Source organism: Solanum stenotomum, chromosome 3 (assembly GCF_019186545.1).
Source record: "Solanum stenotomum isolate F172 chromosome 3, ASM1918654v1, whole genome shotgun sequence".
NCBI lineage: Eukaryota > Viridiplantae > Streptophyta > Magnoliopsida > Solanales > Solanaceae > Solanum > Solanum stenotomum.
In genome coordinates, this window is record NC_064284.1 from 10,469,907 (window position 1) to 10,487,687 (window position 17,781).

Below are 17,781 nucleotides of genomic sequence, written 5' to 3' on the forward strand. Positions count from 1 at the left end.
AGTTAGAGGGAGGTTAACCATTCTACTAAAGTCATATTCATCTTGTAGCAATTGGATTAAAATTTTTACATTCCTCTCCTTTATTTTAATTCCCATATTTATAGGAACTAGTTCCATACAGATCCTTGATTAAGAAGATCAGAAGTGTTTGTGTGAAGCTTTTTTAATACTCCATTCACTTTATTTTCGTGTTTTAGTTTGATTAAATATAAAATGTAAGAAAGTATAATAAATATTTAAATTTTATAATTTTAAATTAAAAATGAATAAATATGACTTTTGAATATGGTAATTTTCAACAAGTATGCTTTTGTAAAGAGTGCTCTTAATTATAAAAAATAATACTCCATTTTTAATAGACTAAATAAGAAGATAATCACATATGTAAACTCGGGAATCTCCTAAATGAAAGATTTAAGGATTAAAATCTAGTGCCTATCTTTCTATCGAACTCATCACGTATAACTTATTTAGGGTAAAATATTTTTCCTCTGTGATTGACAAACTGAAGCGGGATTTGTTCCATTAAGTTAGTACTTTACAACCAACTTAGGTTATGTTGAAAGTCAGGAATTTAAGTTTTAAATATAAAGAAAATTTAATTGAGAACGTCTTTCTGAATATTTGCATTAATACTTTTTCGAGCAACACCCCTGCGTATCGGTCAGTTCGATTCGGTTTTGAAGTTTATCAGTTTGGCTTATTGGTTATCGGCTTGTAGAGATGTTAACCCGTTATTGAACCATTAAGATATTGGCTTATTGGTTATTGGTTTATCGGTTTTTGATTGTTATCGGTTCGGTTATTGGTTTAACCGTTAAGATTTGACACAAAAAAAAAACATTGAAAATCGCTTAAAATCAAGGTGACAAACCAAATGAACCATGCACATGAGTTCACAAGTTACATCCTGCTAAAAAACAAACATTTTTACATTGTAGAATAACCAAGTGTTTGAGACAACCAGAAATAAAAGTAGGAAACCAAACTCTAAGTCAATGACTTTATATACAAAATGGTATAAATATAATTATTTAATTTACTATCGGGTTATCGGTTAACCTGTTATGAAAAAATTCAAACCGTTAAGAACCGATAACCCGATAACAAAAAAAATCAAAATCNTAAATAGGGACAACCAAAAAAGGAAATATGGACAAGTAAATAGGGACGGAGGGAGTATAAAGAAAAATTTATTGAGAAAGTCTTTTCGAATATTTGCATTAATACTTTTTCGAGCAACATCTAGGCTGCGTATCGGTCGGTTCGGTTCTGTTTTGAAGTTTATTAGTTTGACTTATTGGTTATCGGTTTGTAGAGATGTTAACCCGTTATTGAACCATTAAGATATTGGCTTATCGGTTATTGATTTATCGGTTCGGTTATTGGTTTAACCGTTAAAATTTGACACAAAAAAAACATTGAAAATCACTTAAAAACAAGGTGACAAACCAAATAAACCATGCACATGAGTTCACAAGTTACATCTTGCTCAAACACAAACATTTTTACATTGTAGAATAACCAAGTGTTTGAGACAACCAGAAATAAAAGTAGGAAACCAAACTCTAAGTCAATGACTTTATATACAAAATGGTATAAATATAATTATTTAATTTACTATCGGGTTATCGGTTAACCCGTTATGAAAAAACCTCAAACCGTTAAGAACCGATAACCCAATAACAAAAAAATCAAAACCGTTATTAAAACCGCTAAACCAATAACCCAATACTGATAAACTAATACTCCCTCCGTCCCATTTTATGTGAGGTACTTTGACTCAACACGGAGTTTAAGAAAGAAAGGAAGACTTTTAAAACTTGTGGTCTAAAATGAATGATAGAAATTTGTGTGGCTATAAATCATTTCATTAAGGGTAAAATAAACATTTTATAGTCAAATTATTACTTTATATAGAAATATGTCATTCTTTTTGAGATTGACTAAAAATGAAAGTAAATCACATAAATTGAGACAAAAAAAGTAACTTTTTTTCGATTCGATTTTGAACGGCCCTAACACCACCCACTAACCACAACCCCTCTCCCCTCTCCACGCCCAAAAAGAAGATAACATTAAAATGCTATCCAATTCCATCGTGCTGAAAAACTATTTCAAAGTACAAACCGCCTCCTCTAATTTCCCAAAAATGACAGAATCTGCCCCCTCGTGTCACTTTTCAAACGAAACCACGTTGCTTCATGGCTTCCACCATGAATTCTCTCTCTTCTCCTATAAGCTAACAACCTAGTAGAAAGAAGAATGCACATGCAATTCCTTTTCCAATTGTACTATATTCCTCTCTCCTCCCCTGCAAAGCAAAATCAGGTCGGCACATCACGTTTTGTCGTTCGTAAAAACAAAATTAAACTGCACTTGTTTGATAAAGAATGAGACTTTATGTGTATTTATTGGAAGGCAAGGATTGGACAGTGGAGGATTCTTATGTGAAGTTAAAAGTTGGGAAGTTCAAGTCGAAGACTAGGGTGTTGAAGAATACGAAGAACCCTATTTGGAATGAAGAGTTTGTGTTCAGGGTTCACGACTTAGAGGATGAACTTGTTCTCTCTGTTTATCAGCATCATGATAATTCCGGAATTTTTAATGTTTATGGAGATTTAGTTGGGAAAGTGAAAATACCTGTTTGGTCTGTTGCTGCTGAGGAAATTCAGAACTTGCCACCCACTTGGTTTTCAATTAAAAAACCTAAAAGTGCAAAATCTGTTGACAAATATTGCGGTTAGTGTGTTTTCGTAGTTTTCATTTCTCTGCATTTAATTAGTTGAATGGAAGATTGAACAGTGACAAGCTACGGAAGATATAATGTGTAAATGCGTGACGTTTTTTTAGCTTTCGAATTTAATTTGATTGAAGAACAAATGCAAATGACCTATTTTGATTGTTCTCCAAAGTATGACAAAGAAGCTTAAAGTTTGTTATTTAATAATTAGATTAAAAATCTCAAGCCTGAACTTCTTTGCTTACAAAGACTCGGATTTGCGAGGTAATATTGACAAATAAAGATCCACTTCAGGTTATTTGATCACTTTTGCAGGGGAGCAAGCTCTTTTTTGGCAGTCTAGATTACGGTAGTGTATAGCTTTGTCCACCGCAGAAGCTGAACATATTGCTATAACTGAAAGTGCCAAAGAATTGTTTTGGATGAAGGAATTTACTCGAGATCTCGGCCTTTTAATTTAGCTAGATTGAAAGGGGTTATTTTTACTGGCATTTTTTTTGGATAGAACCCCAAATCTTTATGTGGATATTGAAACTGTTTGTTGTTTTGATGCTTTATTTTTTTTACTTATTGTTCCTTAATTTGGATTTTGAAGCAAATGTTTTGCCTTACTGATGCAGGGAAGATTCTTCTCACTGTTTCTTTACATGGAAAGGGCAAAGATCTATCCACCAACCATGTTGGTTATGTAAATCCAACAAATGACACTTCTAAAGAAATTGAAGTGACAAGCATTTCTTCTCAAGATTTCCATGGTTTTGCAGCTCATTCCAAGAAAATTTCAGAAGGGAAACATTTAATGAAGAACATTGCTTGCCATTTTGAGAAGCTTTTCGGCAAGAATGAAGAAGCCAAGAAAAGTGACGAGGAAGAAGTGAAGAAGGATGATTCTTCTGACCTTTCCACCATCACATCTGACTTTGAAGACCCTGTGGAGGAGCCTCCGGTCAGCCGTAGCTTTGAAGAAGTGATTGAGCGAATGCAGCCCACCAGTGAAGATAGAGAAATGCCAGGGGACCTGCAGGGTGGAGTCCTGCTAGACCAGACATACGTTCTGCCCTCAATAGAACTTAACACGTTTCTTTTCGCTCCTGGTTCACAGTTCAGGAAGGATCTGGCGGAGTTGCAGGGTACAATAGATGTTCAAGAGGGTCCTTGGACATGGAAATCAGATGACATGTGTGTAACAAGAGTTGTCACCTATATTAAAGCAGCAAGTAAGTTAGTTAAGGCTGTTCAAGCCACAGAGGAGCAAACATATATTAAGGCTGATGGAAAAGAATTTGCTGTTTTTGTCTCTGTAAATACCCCTGACGTTCCATATGGGAGTACTTTCAAGATTGAGTTGCTTTACAAGATAATGCCTGGCCAACAGGAACCTTCTGGTGAAGAATCCGCACGTCTGAGTATATCTTGGGCTATTAACTTCTGCCAGAACACTATGATGAAATCAATGATTGAGGGAGGAGCTAGACAAGGATTGAAGGAGAGCTTTGACCAGTTTGCAGAGTTATTAGCTCGCAAACTGAAAGTTACAACTTCAAAATTTGTCTTAGAGAAGGATCGAGCTTTGGCATCCTTGCAGACTGAACAACAGTCAGATTGGGAAATGGCAAAGGAGTACTTTTGGAATTTTACAGTAGTATCTATATTTTCATGGTTTTGTATGTCTTTGTGCACATCTTATTGAGTGAACCTAGCAAATTACAAGGATTGGAGTCTTATGGTTTTGATTTGCCGGATAGTGTTGGAGAAATTATCACCAGTGGGATATTAGTCCTTCAATTGGAGCGGGTGTATTACATGGTTTCACGTTTTGTAGAAGCTAGGCTGCGAAGAGGTCTTTAAATATGTTCCATCATTTCTTTCTTAGACTAACTTTTTTTGTTTGATGCACACAATGGTTTGTGCATAGTCACGCTAACAGAATCTGGTTTTGGCAGGAAATGATAATGGAGTTAAAGCACAAGGTGATGGATGGGTACTTACTGTAGCTTTGATTGAGGGAATGAACTTAGCTTCCTTGGACCCAACAGATCCCCCAGATCCATATGTGGTCTTAACATGCAATGGCAAAACAAAAACCAGCTCTGTCCAGCTTCAAACTCTTGACCCTCAGTGGAGTGGTGTGCATTTATTTCTCATTCATCCTCTTTTGTTTGTTGTTGTTAAGGTCATATGCTTACCTGATACTTTTGCAGAGATACTAGAGTTTGATGCTGCAGAAGAACCTCCTTCGGTGCTAGATGTGGAAGTTTTTGACTTCGACGGTCCATTTGATCAAGCTTCATCACTTGGACATGCAGAAATCAATTTCCTAAAACACACTTCTGCAGAATTGGCAGATATTTGGGTTCCTCTCGAGGGAAAGATTGCGTTGTCTTCACAATCGAAGTTGCACTTGAGGATTTTTTTGGACAATAACAATGGAGTTGAAACTATCCGAGACTACCTTACAAAGATGGAAAAAGAAGTTGGAAAAAAAGTAGGTTTATGTCTTCTCTGTTCTCTCCAAATTGTTTCGCATTGTTAAGGACTGACAATAGTCTAAAACAACCAACTGATATGCTTGGCAGTTAAACCTTCGGTCACCACACAAGAACTCAGCATTTCAGAAAATTTTTGGATTGCCTCCAGAAGAGTTTCTCATCAAAGACTATTCTTGCTCCCTCAAAAGAAAGATGCCATTACAGGTTCCAATAGTATATGCTTGCTTATTCTGTTTAAACATCCATGTGATTTGTGGTCTTTGATTGTTGTTTCAATGCATTATGATGATATCAAATCTGTAAATATGAAGTGATAAAGCTAGCTTGTTCAAAACTTTAGGGGAAGATGAGCGGGGGGTCGAAGGGGGAGAAAAAGAAAGAAATTGAGAAAACAAGTATTCTGGTTAGATTGAAATCTTGGTGGTAAATAACATTCACATCTGGAAGCTTCCGACTCTTTGATATTTCAAATTACCGGAATGCTTTGCTAAGTAGCATTCACATATTGTCAACATACGGGTATACTACAGAATGAAATTATCCATATAAATAGACCAGATCGCTTTATTTTTTACTAGTCTGGACATGTGTTTGTATTAATTTTTGTTCAACTCCACATATTTTTCTCCTCCTTTCTTCAACTTCTAGGGGTTGAAATCTAGTAAATCACTTAATTTTTGTAATGCTACTGCAGGGGCGGATCTTTCTATCTGCCAGAATTGTGGGGTTTTATGCGAATTTGTTTGGTCATAAAACGAAGTTTTTCTTCCTGTGGGAGGATATCGAGGATGTTAATGTGGTTTCCCCTTCATGGTCAACCATGGGGAGTCCTGCACTTGTGATGATTTTGCGCCAAGGTCGAGGTGTTGATGCTAGGCATGGTGCGAAGTGTCAAGATGAAGAAGGCCGACTGCATTTCTGTTTTCATTCATTTGTCTCATTCAATGATGCAAGCAGGTATTGTTGGGGGAGATTTTCTGGTGCCAATGTCAAGAAATACAACTTACATCTGATGTCACATTATGTTTCAATTGGAAGATTAGAACATTATTGTGTTGTAACAGGACAATCATGGCATTGTGGAGAACAAGGGCACTGCCTTCGGATCAGAAAGAACAAATTGTTGAAGAGCAGCTGGAGAAGGATGAAAAGCTTGCTTTGTCTGAAGACACGTCATCCTACTTGGTTGTTGAGGATGTACAAATGTCTAAAGTTTATTCTGCAGAACTACCTGTCAATGTAAGTTTCTCCATGTTAACATTGGTGGTGTTATTTTGATGCTGAGATTTAGTCGATCTAGTCTTTTATTATCTGTAAAAATATGATGGGAGCTTTGGGATGGAAAGCTGGGAAAGTATTATCGTGGAATTTCTCAAGATTTCTTGTTATATATAAGTGAAGCTGTAAGGATGAGGGGTTGACATGAGTTTCTCTGTTTGTGGATAGGGAAACATATATTCCTTGACATCTATGCTTTGCTAGTTCTAAAAAGTAGTTTAGCTGCCCAAATTGAATTGAATTCCTTGTTTTGCTATGTTTGAAATGAGCAATTTGGCCATTAAGCGATAAATAATTGTTTTAATTATAGATGTCCAGATCTTTGATACTGGCAGGTTATGGAGAAACTTATCCAATAATCCACTTCTTTCCCTCTGCCTGGAGGAATTGACCAGTCTAGACTAAATCTCTTTTGTAACTAGTGCCCTTGGGTTTTTGCTGGAAAATCTACAGGTTAAATCACTGATGCGGATGTTTGATGGAGGAGACTTGGAGCATAGAGTGATGAGCAAATCTGGTTGTCTAAATTATGCGACGACTTCATGGGAAACTGTAGCTCCTGATGTTTCTGAGAGACAAGTATGTTACAAATTCAACCGCTTCATCTCAATATTCGGTGGTGAAGTAACAAGCACGCAACAAAAATCACCTATTGCAAATGGCGCTGGATGGACCATCAATGAGATCATGGCCCTGCATGATGTCCCGTTTGGTGATCATTTCCGAGTACGTTTCAATTGTTCATTACTGTTGGTCAAGCTGTTAAAGCATGATGAGTTGATTAGCATTTATTTCTTCTAATTTGCAGGTACAATTCAGATACGAGATCGAGAGCTCTACTTCTGTACATAATTCATGCAAGTGTGATGTTAGTGTTGGTGTAATGTGGCTTAAAAACACAAAATTTGAGCAAAGAATAACAAGGAATATTATTGGAAAATTTACCACTAGAGTAAAGGATATATTAGAGTTGGTTGAAAAGGAGATATTGTTGTCAAGTTGATAGAATCAGGTGAATGTTGCCACTTGAGATATAGTTGCTTTAACATTAGAGATGTCATGACCAACGGATACCATAGTAATTTCTGATAGAACTTTTTGCACACTTTATGAATCAGCTTCTCATTCCATTGATTCAATCTGGGTAAACTCGAATTTATGTAACAATGGACCAGAGAATTTGTCCAACTCTTTATTTAATGTCACTCAGTACATATGGAACATATTCGATACAAGATTAGATTGCAATCGCGATAGTGTCAATTAAAACATCAAAGAGCTTCAAAAAAGCCCTAATGGAGGATAGAAACAAAATCCACCTATTCTATTTCTGACTTGTCATTTATCTTTGGTAGGATAGTACTCCTATATCTGAGATCTTTCCAAAATTTTATTGGTTGCCATTAAACTATACCTTTTAACTATTTTTTTTTTAATGAAATAAGGCGCAATAAAGTCTAATGTCACATTTAAAGATAGAGAATACTTAAATAATTACAGAAAAAATGTTGGAATAGAAATCAAATTTGTTTAGAATTTGATATTTATTTAATCTAAATAAATAAATATCAAGTGAGTTTTTTTGTTGCTAAAGGTGAGTTGAGATTGGATAATTCACCCCAAGATAATTAAAAAAAAAAGGAGAGAGAGAGAAGAGGAAAAAGAAAGAAAAAATCAAGATGCGAAAAAAAAGATACGAGTTATAGAGATATAAAAGAGAGAGGTAGAGGAGGAGAAAAAAAAGGGAAAAAAAATATCGAGATGCGATCTTCACGTGTAAATCAGTTATTCATGGATTAGTTCGTCAGCCGGCCTGGCCTGCTCTTATAGTTGACGAAAAGGTTAGAGCTCACTGTTCTTCACAACTCAAAACCTCCCTTCCCAATTTCGCTTGATAATCTCCAGTAGCCATGGATCCAAACCCTACCAATTTCCCAATTCTCTCCTACGTCATGTCCAAGCTACCCAGTATGGGCCGTAGAACCACCGCCACCGCCGATGAATTCGACATCGAACAGCCCCAGAACCACCCTCATCCTCCTCCAGAACCTCACTTCGACATCACCGAGCGTATGCCTCATCTCACTGACCCTAAGGTTGTCAACGCTATGCGATCAGCCGTTGCTGACGTGTCACAGACCCGGTCAATGCTCAAAACCCTGGGTGAGCGGCCTTTTCACGAGCTCGTTGATACTGCCAGGGTGAAGTTAGCTGAGATCGAGGCGGATATGTCCAAGCGTCTTGAGGAGATTGTTTTGTCTCCACGTCCGCCAGAGATGGAGAGGCAGGATTGGAGATTGGACATGGCGATTAAAGAGGATGAGTGTCGAAAGGGTGTGGAGAAGGAGAGAGAGGCGTATAAGGCGTTGATAGCTTTGGATGAATTGCACGAGGCGTATGAGAAGATGTTGAAGGATGCGGAACAGAGGTTGGAGAAGATTTATGAGACTGCTGTTGCTGGTGGTGATGTGGAATCAATTGGAGAGTCTTCTGGTGAGAAGAGTTCTGAGTTGAAAGAGGAAGTGAATGAGGAAGTGATCGGGATTTTGCAGGAGGCATCAGGGAAGAGTGTGGAAAGGGTTGATTTGTCAGGCAGGCAACTGAGGATGCTGCCTGAAGCTTTTGGGAAGATTCACTCCTTAATTGTGCTTAATTTGTCCAACAACCAGCTTATGGTATGCCCTAGTTCAGATAATCTTTCATGGTTCTTGTCTTCGACTCGTTTTACTTGGATTTGAACTTATGGTGTGTATTAATTTTCAACTGCATGATGTCTTGTTGCATTTCGTGCTACTTGATATACGGTAAATTGAACTACTAATGATACTTTTACCCCTATATTGTTGGCACATCCATGTCAAATGCGTAGTTTGATATTTCATTTTCACATGTGGAAGTAGTAGAAGTTTGATGGAGATCATATTGTAGAGGAGCTATATAAAAGTGTGGTGTTTCTTTTATTTTTTTTGCTCCTTTGGGGTAAGGGGTTAGTTTCAACCTATGAACTGCCAAACTACAGGCCCTTTGGGTTTAATGAAAAGCGTATATTTTCATCTCAATGACTTGTTGCATGGTAAAAGTTTGATAACTCTTTTCTGGTTGCTGCCAGCATAATTTGAGGTACCACAAATTTACTGTCACGTGCTGGGACAAGTTGCGTTTAGAGGGTCTGAACATGGAGTTTTGCACCTTTCCCATGCTTTACTCAGAGCACTCATCTAAGTTATTTTATTTTTTCACAATCAGAAGCTGTTATCAAAACTCTGTTACATTGTTTACTGCTTCTTACTATTGTAAACTGATCATCTTTTGGTTTTTTGAGATGCTTTTTCTTTTATGAAACAAGACTCAATCTTCAAAAGAATGACACTATCAGTACTGGGGAGTCGATAGTTCTTTCTTACTCTCAAAGTTAGGAAATCAATATCCATATCCACAAAGAATCAAGTGCTGCACTGAGCTGGGTACTTTGAACCTCACCATGCTTGAAGTTGCAATTTTGTACCTTCACTATGATTTGATCATAGAACGGAACCCCAATGCATATGATTAAAGGGGGTACTAGGTTTTTTTTGACTTGTAAGGTGCAAGAACCTTCTGAACCTACTCTAATATCTGATTATGCTAAATGTTTATCGAGCACTGGTTCCTCTTCTTGCCCTTTATCTCTTCTAGGAGAGGAACATTACTTTGTCGCATTATTTTCTCATTCCTGGTTCCACTTCGTTTCTTGAATTATAACAGTGTTCTGCACTTTCGCCTCCTGATAGCTGTCTTCCAGGATCCAAAGTCTCCCAAATTATAGTATTGTACTTCCTCCATTCCAATTTATCTATCTGTTTTTGCTTTCTGCTGATTGATTGACCACTTCCAAAGTTAAATCTGAAATTGATTAGTTTATATATGGAAAAATGTAAGTTAGCTATTACTACACGAAAAGTACTAGAGGCTGCAGTTTTCATTGTAAGAATGTGATTTAAAGATACATTTAGAAATGTTGGTCTAAGATCATTCTGTTTGACTATTCATTATTGGGAAGTAAAAAGGGATAGCTATTTTTGATAGAGGTAGTAGTGGATATGATTTTGTCATGTTTACTATTTGAACTGGCAGAAAATTCCATTACTATTACCTGAGTTACAGAATTTCATAGCAAGTGTAAAGCTCTAAAATATTTGCTTTTCATCATAATAATTAATATAGGTGTTTAATCACTCAACTATTACTACATCTGTAATTAGTAGGGGTCAGCTATATGGATCCTCGTAAATACTCTCTCTTGTACACTTGAAGCAATATGCTAACTACCTTAAAACCCAAATCTGAATGATGTCCATTGTTATGTGTCACCGCCAATCCATTCTATTTAGAGAAGCAGTTGTCACTTGATCATTGAAGTTAGTCCCATTGCTATAATCTATATATAGTTTAACAACATCTGTATCCACAGGACAGGTAACTACCAATTTGTGTCCCGATACTTCTCTGCCACTGCCTATTAATTGCATCATATCCCTCATTGTATCCACTTCAAGAATTCTTCCATCTGACAATTGCATAATATTTTCCACTGTAACATATATTTATCAAAAGCCCAACATTGTTCTTCGTGATGGTTGAATGAGAACAAACTCAAGCTGTTGTTTGGCATTTCAAATGTTTGTAATTTTGTGCTTCTTAATTTTTTGGGAAAACAGGTGATTCCTGATTCAATTGCGAGCTTGGAAAACCTTGAGGAGCTGCATCTTTCTTCAAATCTTTTGGAATCGCTGCCAGACTCCATTGGTCTGTTGTGTAGTTTGAAGATCTTAGATGTCTCTGGAAACAAGCTTGTCACTTTGCCAGATAGCATTTGTCATTGCAGGTAATAGTGGTTCAGAAATGAGCTATTTTACCCTTTTTCCCAGCTGGAATACACTAATGTAGTCTTGTTAGTGCTCTCAGACTCTCTTTGTTATGGTTGTGTTTGCAGGTCGTTAGTGGAATTTGATGCAGGCTTCAACAAGCTTTCTTATTTGCCAACAAATATTGGCTATGAACTGGTAAATCTGAGAAGGCTTTCACTTTCTTTTAATAAGCTCCGCTCGTTACCCACTTCCTTTGGTGAGATGAAGTCCCTGCGCCTTCTAGATGTGCACTTTAATGAACTACATGGGCTTCCACTTTCATTTGGGAACTTGACAAATCTTGAGATCCTCAACTTGAGCAACAATTTTAGTGACCTAACTAAGCTTCCTGACACAATTGGTGACTTGATAAATCTTAAGGAACTTGATCTGAGCAACAACCAGATCCATGAACTGCCTGACACAATTAGCCGGCTTGACAACCTAACTGTGCTTAAGTTGGACGAAAACCCTCTTGTGATACCTCCAAAGGAAGTCGTAGTTGAAGGGGTTGAAGCTGTAAAGGCTTATATGATTAAGCGGCGGCTTGACATACTGTTGGCAGAAGAGCCAGAAATTATGCTTGAAGAGGTCGGGCAGACACCGACTGGCTTATTAACTCGAAGTACCTCCTGGTTGAGTGGTACTGTTTCAAATGTTCTTGGAACTGTTGCTGGGTATTTGGGTGGTGGAGGGAAGTCAGATCCAGACCATTATCTCAACCAACAGTTATGACTTATGAGGCTAATGATTTCTTTCCTTTTAAGCCTTTTCACTTCTGTCTTTTTCCGTTGAAAGAATATGGTTGATATGGACCAGCTACGCCTTTCCTTTCCTTTTTTTTTAAATTTTTTTTTCAGTTTGATGTGTGAAGAGAATTGAAGGATGTTGGTGTTTTGCAGTCTGAACGTTTATATGTTACAATAATACAAACTAGTGTTTTTCGCTCTCTAGCTTCTAAAAATGTCTCTGTTGAATAGTTTAATCAGACTTGACGAGGGGTCAAGGCCCAATAGCAGAGGGAGCAAATATAATCTCTCGCAAGTGCCTATTTTGCAAGGTGTCTAATTGATGGAAGTTCTATATCAATTCTGTTTTCTGGCAAAAGTAACAGGATTTAGGAATCAAACTATAATCTCTCTCAAATGTATGAGTAGTTGTTACACCTCGAAAATTGTATATTCTTACAGATCAAATCATGTCAATAGTAAAGCTTGAGGAGACATTACTCCTAATGAGACTAATTGACGTTCAAATAGGTGGAATGTAGACGATAAAATTTTACAATTTGGTGATATTATAGATGTATTGTAAATTGTAATTATGCATTGATATTCAAATTAATTTTCTCGATTCTGTATAATTTAATAGTAATTTTTTTTTTCTTTTTAAAAAAATGCAGAGAATCCAACACTTACCAAAATGTAAAAGTTCAAATAGTTAACCAATTGAGATTCCCCAACGCACTACAGTATCAGTTTGCACACCACTAAGTTACAACGTTCGTCCCTACCAATTATGTAAGCATATTAATGAGCTTGCTAGTGTGCCTTAGAACTTAAGCACATGAATCATGATACGATAATTAATTAATGCCCATGAGCCAACACCCTCACTTTTAAAACTAGAGTCAACTAATGAAATGGCCTAAAAATGCGGTGGAATATTATAGGGTATATATATATATATATATAAGTATATAACTCATTTACACATGTTGCAGATAGTGCCTGGAATGTATGATACTCTTTAATTTATCTCCCAGAAGGATATATGTCACATGGTCATGGAGAGAAAAAATATTCAAGCATAATAAAATACTAGCACGAATCACATTCATCGTTTTTTTAATAGGATATTGCCTTGGACCAAATCCTTTTGTCAAGACAATTACATCATATAATGGGAACATATATAACTCAATCTTGAAACCAGATACTTATATTAATCTTCTTAATTTTACTCGGATTTGTTATTTGTTCTTGCCATAATTTGTGGTGATAAAGTAAAACCATGATCAACGAAAAAAACTTGGAACTCCTTCTTGATTTTCCTCTTCTTTCCAACATTAATGAAAAGGATCCTGAAAATGGCATCAAGGGATGGTATGATATGTATGAGATTATTGAAGAGCTAAAGAAGCAATTGGAATTAGCAGGACCTCTGGTTGTTGTAGGTTTTATGCAGTACTTTTTGCTGTTGATATCTGTCATGTTTGTTGGTCATCTCGGAGAGCTTTCTCTTTCCAGTGCAACTTTAGCTACTTCTTTTGCTGGAGTAACTGGTTTCCGCTTCATGGTATATAGTATATGATTTAGTCAGATCATGCATTGGATCCCTTTATAGTCATCTGTTTTTGGTATGTAATATGTTACAACATATTTGATTGTTTGAATTTATTTTGAATATATAGCTTGGAATGGCAAGTGCATTGGAAACATTATGCGGACAAGCATATGGGGCAAAACAGTATCATATGCTTGGGATACATATGCAAAGGGGTATGCTTGTAGTGGTGGTAATTTCCATCCCCATATCGATTGTTTGGGCATTTGCAGGGCATATATTTGCTTTCTGTGGACAAGACGTTGAACTTTCAATTCATGCTGGAGTGTATGCTCGTTGGTTGATTCCCAGCATTTTACCTTATGGGCTCCTCCAATGCCAATTAAGGTTCCTGCAAACACAAAGTAGACTTAAACCACTGCTGATCAGTACTGGCTTCACAAGTTTACTTCATGTCTTCTTGTGTTGGGCATTGGTTTCAAGGTTGGGATTGGGAAACAAAGGGGCTGCACTCTGTAATGCCATATCTTATTGGATCAATGCGCTGATTTTGGCGCTTTATATAAGGTATACATCGTCATGTGAGAAAACATGGACGGGGTTCTCCAAAGAGGGTGCAAGAAACCTTCCCAGTTTTCTATCATTAGCTATTCCTTCAGCTTGTATGATCTGGTTAGTTTCTGTATCCTTGACTATCTTTCAAATTGTTTTCTTTTGTAAATGTCCAATTAGTACAAATTTCTCCGACGTCTTTCTGTCTTTTTAATCATGTGATCTGACATGACCTTTTTGGACCGGGACCAAAAGTTTGGAGCAATGGTCCTATGAGTTTCTGGTTCTTATGTCAGGGCTGCTTCCTAATCCGAAGCTCGAGACATCTATGATGGCCATCAGGTTAGTAGAGCTCAATTCCAAAAACGAAAATATGAATCAAGAATTCGCATTGGTAATGTCATATTAAGCTTAATTTGATTCATTACATCACCAATATTAACTCTTTTCTTCTTTCATTTCCCAGCATGAGTACCAGTTCTCTGGCCTTCAGGATTCCCTCAGGATTTAGTAGTGCAGTAAGGTAAGTTGCCAGAAAAGCTTCACTTTCTTTTTCTAGGTATATTATACACGAAAAGGAGAAGATTGTGCAATCACTATTTAACAAGTTAGGCATTTTGTCTGTTCTTTCTCTTGGATCCAAGTACGAGGATATCTAATGAACTGGGAGCAGGGAGACCTAAAGCAGCCAAGTTAGCAGCACGGGTCGTTCTGCTTATTGCTCTGGTAGAGGGCTTTCTACTGAGTGGAATCTCAATTGCAGCAAGAAATGTGTGGGGATATATATACACTAACGAAGAGGAAGTGGTGAAATATCTGGCTGCAGTCATGCCAGTACTTGCATTGTCCAATTTCATGGATGGAATCCAAGGGGTTCTTTCAGGTATGAACTCCAAACTATCTAATAAAATTTAATTTGAAGCCATATGTTTTGATCATAAAGTGTTCCATCAGTTCAGCAATATACATAGTTGCTTGAATACAAAATTAACTCTATTGATAACATTATTAAAGGTACTGCAAGAGGATGTGGTTGGCAGAAACTCGGTGCACAAGTCAATTTAGTAGCCTACTATGTTGTTGGACTTCCTTGTGCTGTGATTTTAACTTTTGTCTTCCACTTTGGAGCAAAGGTAACAAGTTTTTCACTTGAAAATAACACGTCCACTATATAAACTTACTCGTGTATGGTATTTACACCAAACCAATGAATGTGTAACATGTATGAAAACATACACAACTATTACTTAGCTATGGATAATGAATGTATAATTATACTTCATTAAATCACGCAACTATGGTACACTGCATTGAATTGGTGTAAACACCTGGTGCGGATTAGTATTTACCCACAACAGTTATAGAAATTAAATTGTTATCCTTCTTCCACTAGATATTTAGATGGTCTGAGAATATTTTTGAGGCTCATAATATTGTTTCGCAGGGTCTTTGGACAGGAATTATTAGTGGAAGTGGTCTTCAAGCATTACTTTATATACTTATTACCCTAAGGATAAATTGGGAGCTTCAGGTAATTTCAAATTTTTAACTTTAAATTACAAAATATTTCTATCTGAATCTAACAAGAAACCGTCTCGTGTTTATACTATGATGATCAGGCAATGAAGGCTATGTGTAGAGTACGAGTTTCTTGAAACCTGAGAAGCTATTCATGTCATGATTAGGTTGTTTCTAATCTCATTTTTGTCAAATCTTCCGTTTGTAAGCAAAAATAGAAACAAGTTTTGTCACTTGTATTACTCTGTACTATGAATGCATTTGTTTGCAAGATTCACCAAAGGTATATATACAAGGCATTCGTACTGAAAAACTATAGGAACACTCTGAAACTAACATGTTTTTTAGTTGAAGAACAACTAATCATTAGCATAAATCAAACGCTGGGGTCAAATGCAATTTTGAATTGGTTATTTGGGTGCAGGCAGAGTAGTCTGGTCTTGATCGCGTTCTCACTGAAATAGAATTTGAGGAAATAACATTAATGTGTGTTACAGGCTATTGTTTCAAAGCATGTTCCTTGTGAATTGCCAGCTCCCAGAAGACTAAGTCACAGAGAATATTGAAGCATAATACAATATTAGCACGAATCACATTCATCATTTATTTATTGCTTTATATTTAAAGTCACTCTCTGGACCAAATCACCAAAACTTTTCATCAGAATCAACTAGATTGTGATATAACTCAATCTTGAGCCCTGATACCAACACTCATAAAATATATTTCCCAATTTTAATATATTTAGTTGTGACCGCAATTGACAGATCATCACATTGTGTTTGGTTCTCTTTTTTGTTTATATTGTTATTTGTTCTTCCCGTTTTTAATAAATAAACCATGATGAGTGAAAGGAACTCCGAATTTCCTCTTCTTTCCAACAACATCGAAAAGGGATCATGGAATCCTGAAGAATGTGATAAGGTGTGTTGTGATATAGCTGAGTGTCATGACCCGCCACTTTGTCATTCACTTAAAGGCATAAAAATAAGGGGGAAGAAATTAGAGTTGTGGAGAGGTTTGTGAAGTCTCTAGAATTCCCTAGAATACTTCTTGGAAGGCTTTAGAATTCTCTAGACTTGTAGATAATTTTATAAGAGGGACACATTCGTGAGTAAGTTGTCAAGTGCCGCACAGAGTATTAGTGGAAGTCTAAGTCCGTGACATGAGGCTATTGAAGAGAAAAAGAAGCAAGTAGAATTAGCAGAACCTCTGGTTCTTGTGAGTTTTTCTTTATGGACTCCTACAATGCCAACTGAGGTTCCTGCAAAGTGCAAACACAAAGCAGAAACTCTTATAAATTTGATTGTAGTAGAACAAGAACCACTACTGTTCTGACTAGAAACTCTTATAATTTTGGATCAGGCAACGAAGGCTATCTGCGTAGGTACAGGTTTCTGAAACAGCATGCTATTGTGTCATGATTAGGTAGTACATTTCATCTGAATATTTTGTATGACTATATGTACGGATTGCTTGCATGCACCTAAATTATTTCATCGAGTACAACATACAAAACAGCCTCGTGTTCACCTTTTTCATTGGATTGTTAGAAAGGATATCGTAATAAGCAAATAATTATTTGGAGCAGCTCCTTTTAAAGCATGAGTATTTTTCATTTTAAATTATATACTATAAGACATATCTTATGTTTCATTATTGGCGCAGTGCTTTTTAAAATTTCAGAGATCCATTGTCCCAAGAGAAAAGGAAAGATCATACAATCCACTACTTCTGATACTTCCTTCAAAGATCATACAATCCACTACTTCTGATACTTTCTTCTTTTTTGGATGTACAGATTGTCCCTAAAGTTTACTAGATCATCTTATTATTATTATTATTAAAAGCAGAAAGTTTCGAAATATAAAATTGCGTTACCATTTTGCTCTTATACTAAATAAGTACTAATAGAGCAAAACAAGGGCTAAAAAGCTCAAAAAAGTGCTATCAACCCACGCATGGGCGGCTCTAATAAATCGGTGGCCAAAGCCAAATCCGAATGGAGGCCTTAAATTTGAATATATAT

General features: G+C 36.5%; 5 protein-coding genes across 5 annotated transcripts in view; 4 read left to right on the forward strand and 1 right to left on the reverse strand.

The window, feature by feature from the left end:
* The window catches only part of LOC125857704 (FKBP12-interacting protein of 37 kDa), a 224,029-nt gene extending 224,014 nt beyond the window's left edge, over positions 1-15 (forward strand). The window contains exon 15 of the mRNA XM_049537316.1: positions 3-15. Within this exon, the coding sequence (XP_049393273.1) occupies positions 3-6 (4 nt within the window). The 3' untranslated portion in view covers positions 7-15. The remainder of the gene's footprint in view (positions 1-2) is intronic.
* The window catches only part of LOC125857689 (LRR receptor-like serine/threonine-protein kinase RGI3), a 297,610-nt gene extending 284,240 nt beyond the window's left edge, over positions 1-13,370 (reverse strand). Inside the window, exon 1 of the mRNA XM_049537301.1 lies at positions 13,360-13,370. The gene's annotated coding sequence lies outside the window, so the exon portion shown is untranslated. The remainder of the gene's footprint in view (positions 1-13,359) is intronic.
* LOC125857691 (C2 and GRAM domain-containing protein At5g50170) lies at positions 2,129-7,731 on the forward strand. Its single transcript, XM_049537302.1, is given in 10 exon segments — positions 2,129-2,742; positions 3,364-4,389; positions 4,392-4,583; positions 4,687-4,869; positions 4,945-5,228; positions 5,320-5,436; positions 5,927-6,189; positions 6,297-6,471; positions 6,964-7,236; positions 7,319-7,731. Coding segments are annotated over 10 exon segments (3,057 nt in total). The 5' UTR covers positions 2,129-2,393; the 3' UTR covers positions 7,514-7,731.
* Positions 8,259-12,340, forward strand: LOC125857697 (plant intracellular Ras-group-related LRR protein 9-like). Its single transcript, XM_049537308.1, has 3 exons — positions 8,259-9,185; positions 11,208-11,374; positions 11,483-12,340. Exons 1-3 carry the CDS (start codon positions 8,421-8,423, stop codon positions 12,129-12,131), a joined length of 1,581 nt encoding a protein of 526 aa, XP_049393265.1. The 5' UTR covers positions 8,259-8,420; the 3' UTR covers positions 12,132-12,340.
* Positions 13,371-13,409: 39 nt separating the features above from the next.
* Positions 13,410-16,318, forward strand: LOC125857910 (protein DETOXIFICATION 16-like). Its single transcript, XM_049537565.1, has 8 exons — positions 13,410-13,694; positions 13,810-14,354; positions 14,490-14,576; positions 14,701-14,757; positions 14,879-15,117; positions 15,249-15,367; positions 15,679-15,765; positions 16,250-16,318. The coding sequence occupies exons 1-8, from the start codon at positions 13,410-13,412 to the stop codon at positions 16,316-16,318; spliced, it is 1,488 nt and encodes a 495-aa protein (XP_049393522.1).
* Positions 16,319-17,781: the final 1,463 nt, after the last annotated feature.